This window comes from Ochotona princeps, chromosome 2 (assembly GCF_030435755.1).
Source record: "Ochotona princeps isolate mOchPri1 chromosome 2, mOchPri1.hap1, whole genome shotgun sequence".
Classification (NCBI taxonomy): domain Eukaryota; kingdom Metazoa; phylum Chordata; class Mammalia; order Lagomorpha; family Ochotonidae; genus Ochotona; species Ochotona princeps.
The window spans coordinates 164,859,430-164,865,429 of record NC_080833.1 but is presented as its reverse complement, the minus strand read 5'-3'; the positions used below and the strand labels follow the sequence as shown (position 1 = coordinate 164,865,429).

Here is a 6,000-nt window from a genome sequence, read left to right as displayed (position 1 = left end):
CTCTTCCACGGGAAGCCTTGTGCTTGCTCTGCATCTGTGCCTGCTTCTGGGCGGCGCACGTGGTGGGCGCTGAACCCTCGCCCGAGTGATTTGACAGGTGGAGGTGCGGCGGGAGAGGCCTGCGACCCATCAGCCCAAAAGGCACGCAGCGCGTGGAGCTGAAGGTGGGAGCCGCCGGGCTCGGGGTTCGGGGGCCGAGGTGCGGCCCAGGACCCGAGACGCGGCCGCCGACGAGCGCGAGGTGGGCGCGGGGAGCGGGGCGGGGCCGCCGGGAAGCCCTCCCTCCGGGGGAGCCGAGGGGCCCGGCGGGCGGGGGAGGGAGACGCTCTGCCCCGCGCCCGCCCGGCGCTCGGTGGTTTAAAGATGGCGGCGGCGGCAGCGGCGGCGGCGTTGAGGGCGCGGAGCCGCGGGCGGGGGCGGGAGAAGGAGAGTCTGTGAGGCGCCCAGGAAGGGCGCAGCGGCAGCGGTGAGGAGTGCGGGGGCCGAGCCGCCGGCCGCCCGGCCGCTCAGGGCCGGGGCCTGGGCTGGGAAGGGAGAGGCCGGAGCGCGGAGCCCAGGAGGAATGTGACCGGGGCTTGGCGCGGGGCGCGGGAGTACGCGAGCGCCGGGATGGGGCAGCAGGTGGGCCGCGTCGGGGAGGCTCCCGGGCTCCCGCAGCCTCAGCCCCGCGGGCTCCGAGGCAGCAGCGCGGCCAGGCCCTCCGGCCGCAGGCGGGACCCTGCGGGGCGCAGCGCGGAGACCGGCTTCAATATCTTCACCCAGCATGGTGAGTGTGTCCGGGCGCCGGCGCGAGGGCGTGGGTGGGCGGCGGGCGGGCGGGCGCCCTCCCGGGGGTCGCGAGGTGGCGGGGTGTCTGAGGTGGGGGCTAATCGGCTGCCATCTGGGCCGGTCACGGGAGGCGAGTCACACCCCTCCCCTCCCCCCTCCAGCCCGGCTGGCAGCTCCCGGGGGCGGAGGAGAGAGCAGTGGTCGCGGCGAGCGTGGACGGGGGACTGGGCTGTGCGTCGGGAGGAGGGCAGCGACCGGTGGTCCCGCGGGGGCAGGCATGGACTCCCGTCCCGGAGGTGGCGGTGTGAGCCGCTTGTCAGCCGAGGGAACCCGAGTTGCTTTCCAGGAGATCGGGAGGCAGGAACTGACCCTGCGGAGATTGTGGCTGTAGACGGCGTTAGGTCTCCGGCGATGGGCAGTGGAGCGCAGTGAGCGGTGAGCAGTGCCCCCGAGGACTGTATGCAGACGAAGATAAGGATGTGATCGCGTGACTTTGGACGTGTGTGTACAAACTCGAAATGAAGGGCTTTGCCCAACCGTGCTGTTCCACGCCTTTGAGCAGGACCCGGTTCTGACATGGCTGGCAGGGGCTCTGAGTTGGTGGGCACGGTGGGGACTTTGGGTAGGAGCAAGAGTTGTTCTTTGTACCCTGTGTGTGTGTGTCTCTGCACGCGCATGCATGTGTGTAATGCTTGCAAATCCATGGTCTGGAAGCTGTTACTTGGGTCTCATCTATATAATTTGAGAAGAGTTGTCAAACCCCTTTGTTAGGCCCCCGGTAAAAAGGTTGAGCATGTATTCTAATTTATGTATTGCAGATGGTTGATTATATGTGCTGTGCTCATGGGTGTTGTAATTTTCGAACATGCACAGGAATAGGATTTAGGAAACGAGAACATGAAAATAAAGTAAGAATCCTATATATATATATATATTTTTTTTTTTTTTAAATGCAGCCCAGGGGATTCTTTCTGTACATCCTCATGCCGCCTATAAAAGAGGGAAATGGCAGAATTGGCTTTCACAGGCTGGCGAGGCCACGTCCCCTGTGGGAGCCGCAGGTTAGGTGGCTGGCTTCTGCAGCACTGGGTAGCTGGACTTGACCAAGAAGTAGCAGGACTTTGAAGCTGTGTGCACGTGAAGGAACAAAGGGTGAAAAAGACAGGGCTTCTATGCTACATGGCGTTGGGAAGGAGAGAGAAAAAGAGAAGTGTGAATTATTTGCTAGCAGTGAAGTTTGAAGGACGGACTAGTGGGTGGTAGCATGCAGAGAAACATGAACCCAAGGATCTGTGGCAAATAGGTGAGTTCTCAATTTGGACTTTGTGGTTAAACTCAAAAATTTTTAACTTTAAAAATTTTATTTTCGGGTTGGTTTGGTGACCCAACTGGCTAATCCTTTGCCTCCAAGTGCCAGCAACCTAGATGGATGCCGGTTCATGTCCTGGCTGCTCCACTTCCCTCCAGCTCTCTGCTTGTGGCCTGGAAAGGCAGCTGAGGATGGCCCAAAGCCTTGGGACCCGCACCTGCGAGGGAGATTCGGAAGAGGCTGCTGCTCCTGGCTTCAGATTAGCTCAGCTCTGACTGTTGTGGCCTTTTGGGGAGTGAACCAGTCAATGGAAGATCTTTGTCTCTCTCTATAAATCTGCCTTTCCAATGGAAGTAAATAAATCTTTATTAAAAATTGTCTTTATTTTGTTTGAAAGAGAGGAAGATTGGTTCTCCACCTATTGACTCACTGCCCCAATGCCTACAGCAGCTGGGCCTGGACTGGAACCTAGAGATCAAAACTGAACCTGGCTTTACCATCTGGGAAGGAGAACTCGAGCCCTTGAGCCATCAGATGCTGCCTCCCAAGGTGTATGGTAGAAGGAAGCTGGAATTTTCGGCAGTGCGGGGTGGAGTGTGCGTGCCTCCGGTGGCATTTTAACTTCCGCACCAAGCAATTGCCCCATAAAGTGTATAACTTGGAGATACATGAACTTTATATGTCTGATACTAAAAATGTGTTTGAGCAGCTTTTTTCGTGCATGCATATTTTATGCAGTTGCCATGTGAGTTAGTTTTATTGAAGTCGTTTCTTAAACCGTAGGAGGAAAGAAGAGAGGAATAGTTTTCAAGAGGATTGGCCCTGGCAGTCAAAATGCTGATGTTCCATGTCTTGCAAGGCTTGGGTTAATTCCAGCTTTCTGCTACTGCAGGCCCTGCGAGGCAGCTGGCGGCTCCGGCCCTGGGCTTCCTGCCGCCAGCTGGTGGCTCCGGCCCTGGGCTTCCTGCCGCCAGCTGGTGGCTCCTGCCCTGGGCTTCCTGCCGCCAGCTGGTGGCTCCGGCCCTGGGTTTCCTGCCGCCAGCTGATGGCTCCGGCCCTGGGCTTCCTGCCGCCAGCTGATGGCTCCGGCCCTGGGCTTCCTGCCGCCAGCTGGTGGCTCCGGCCCTGGGCTTCCTGCCGCCAGCTGGTGGCTCCTGCCCTGGGCTTCCTGCCGCCAGCTGGTGGCTCCTGCCCTGGGCTTCCTGCCGCCAGCTGGTGGCTCCGGCCCTGGGCTTCCTGCCGCCAGCTGATGGCTCCGGCACTAGGGTTCCTGCTGCCCACAGCTGATGGCTCCTGCCCTGGGCTTCCTGCCGCCAGCTGGTGGCTCCGGCCCTGGGCTTCCTGCCGCCAGCTGATGGCTCCGGCACTAGGGTTCCTGCTGCCCACAGCTGATGGCTCCGGCCCTGGGCTTCCTGCCGCCAGCTGGTGGCTCCGGCCCTGGGCTTCCTGCCGCCAGCTGATGGCTCCGGCACTAGGGTTCCTGCTGCCCACAGCTGATGGCTCCGGCTCTGGGCTTCCTGCTGCCCACAGGGGAGGCCTGGACCGAGTCCCTGCTGTCTACTTCAGTCTGGCCATGCGGGCATTTGGGAAGTAAACAAGCAAGTGGGAGATGTTTTGGTTTCTGGCCTGCTTGCCTGCCCGCCCGTTTGTATCTTGAATCAAGTTTTTTTTTTTTTTTTTTTTTTTTAATTTTAGGGCAGAAATTATTTAATCGGTTTTCCTTTGTGGGCAGTGTTCATGTGCGTTTAACTTCATCCACTGGGCGATAGTGGTCATCTTCCTCTAATGTCATAATCAGGGCCTCAGAAGGAAGTAAGGAGACATCTGTCAGGAGTGAACTTCCAACCAGAGCGGAAACTTTGAGTCAAGTTCTGGTTCTGCCTGGCTCGTAGACTTATTCACTACTTTTGGGTTTCTTTATCTGTAAAATGAGGTTGGACTAGATGATCACTAAGATACTTTCTTGCTTTAAGATTTTATGATCTTAATTGAGAAGCAATAGAAACAAAAAACTTAGGTTGGATGGGGCTGGGTTTGGGAAGACCTGGCAGAGGCTTGTGTCTGTTTGCCTGAATGGATACACCAGCAAACCCAAGTGTGGAATGTTCTAGACTAGGCTTGATCCTTGATCAGGGACATCTCATGTGTTTAACAAGCAAAAGGGTTTTTGAGTACCTGTTAATGTGTTGGACCGTGGGGGTGTCACTGCTGGGGTGGATCTTCAAGGAGTTTGATTCAGTGTGGATGATGAGAGAAGAGATCTCTTTGGAGTCGTCCTTAAAGGCGGGAGCCTGGAGTGTGCACTGGCTGAAGGTGCCACCTACACCTGCATTCTATCTGGAGGCCCGTTCAGGTCCCAGCTGTTTTACTTCCCTGCTGATAGGGTGGGAATAAAGGAGAGCAGGATGGCCCAAGTGCTTTGGCGCCTGCTGCCCACAAAGGAGACCTGGCCGTAGTGGCCGCTTGGAGGAAGGATGAGACATCCAGCACCCCCAACTCTGGCTTTCATATCAACAAATCCTGGGGAGGGAGAGGGTGAACTCGGGACCCTTTCTGCCTGGATTTGAAACCTCAGTCAGCTGCTTGTTGCCTGTGTGGTCCTGGCCAAGTGAGCTTTTTAAAATTTTTAAAATCCTGGATTCTTCCTTTGTGAAACAGGTATTACCACTAGTACCTAGAATCAGAAGCAGTCAGGATAGTGACTGGCACATAGTTAGGAATTTAGTACTGCTACTGGTACCATGACAATTCCTATTATTGAAAATAGAGTGGTTTTTCAATGACAGAGGTTTTGAAACTGGCTGACTGGGATAATGAGTATTCTTCCCAAAGTCTGAAAGCTAGAAACTGGAAGCATGGGAAGTGAGTTTGTTGCCAAAGCCTGGTGTGAAAAGAACGGAAGTAGCAAATATAGGAAGAAGATGAAGTGGGTGCTGTGTTTTCCTGCTCTTTTATAGCATAGCGAGCTAAGCTGTTGCTTGAGATACTGGTCTGGATCCTGACTGCGGCGTCCTGCGCGTGTGTCTGGGAAGGTGGCAGATGACCCGAGTGTGAGGGAGAGCAGGGTTCAGTTCTTGTCCCTGGCTTTGGCCTGACCCAGACCTGGCTATTGTGACCATTTGGGGAGTGAACCAAAATCTGTCTGGCCCCGTCAGATAAAGAAATTAAAAAATAATAATAGCAGCTTTTCCGCAGATCAAGGGCTCTTGAACACGGTTATATTGCCTCTTTGGCCTGGCTTGTTCGATTTTGGGGTGGCGTCTGTTGTGGGGTGTCTAGCAGCCTGCCTGGCTGAATGGGCTGTACACATACCAGTAGCACTTTGTGGCTCTTGAGTTCTCGGAACCAGACAGTGCTAATCCCTGTGCGGGGAAAATTCCTCCTGATTGAGAACCACTGCTGAGAAACACTTAGCAGGATCTCAGTTGAATAAATGAGTTAGATTCAAAAGGTCTTCAGTGAACATTTATTTGATGATAACATGAAAAATCTAGATCTTAGAACAGTTAAGCAGTCACTGTCTTGAGTTTGTATTGTTGATCTTAGGACATAATTTCATGTGAGAGTTGCGTTGCTGTTAAATTTACATTTAAGTTTTAATGTAAATCGGGTATTTCATGTAGTTAATAAATATATATTGAGAAAAACTATTCATATTACATGCTTTTTCTCTTTAGTGCCGTAATATTTTCATTGTTAATGATATGTGAGTAACTTACCTTGCTGCAAGTGATTTTTGTGAAAGTATTTTACAAGGAATAAAGATAATAGGGCGTGGGGCTGGCACCATGGTTCAGTAGGCTAATCTCCCACCTCCAAGCACCAGCATTAGTGTCCCGGCTGCTCCACTTCCCATCCAGCTCCCTGCTTGTGGCCTGGGACAGCAACGGAGGACGGCCCAAAGCCTCGGACCCTGCACCCGC

General features: G+C 54.6%; 1 protein-coding gene across 2 annotated transcripts in view; it reads left to right on the top strand.

Annotated features, from left to right (window-relative positions):
* Nucleotides 1–271: 271 nt before the first annotated feature.
* ABL2 (ABL proto-oncogene 2, non-receptor tyrosine kinase) overlaps nucleotides 272–6,000 on the top strand; it is a 106,913-nt gene continuing 101,184 nt past the window's right edge. For both annotated transcript variants that reach the window (XM_058660728.1, XM_058660726.1), the window contains exon 1: nucleotides 272–766. In XM_058660728.1, the coding sequence (XP_058516711.1) occupies nucleotides 610–766 (157 nt within the window). In that variant the 5' untranslated portion in view covers nucleotides 272–609. The remainder of the gene's footprint in view (nucleotides 767–6,000) is intronic.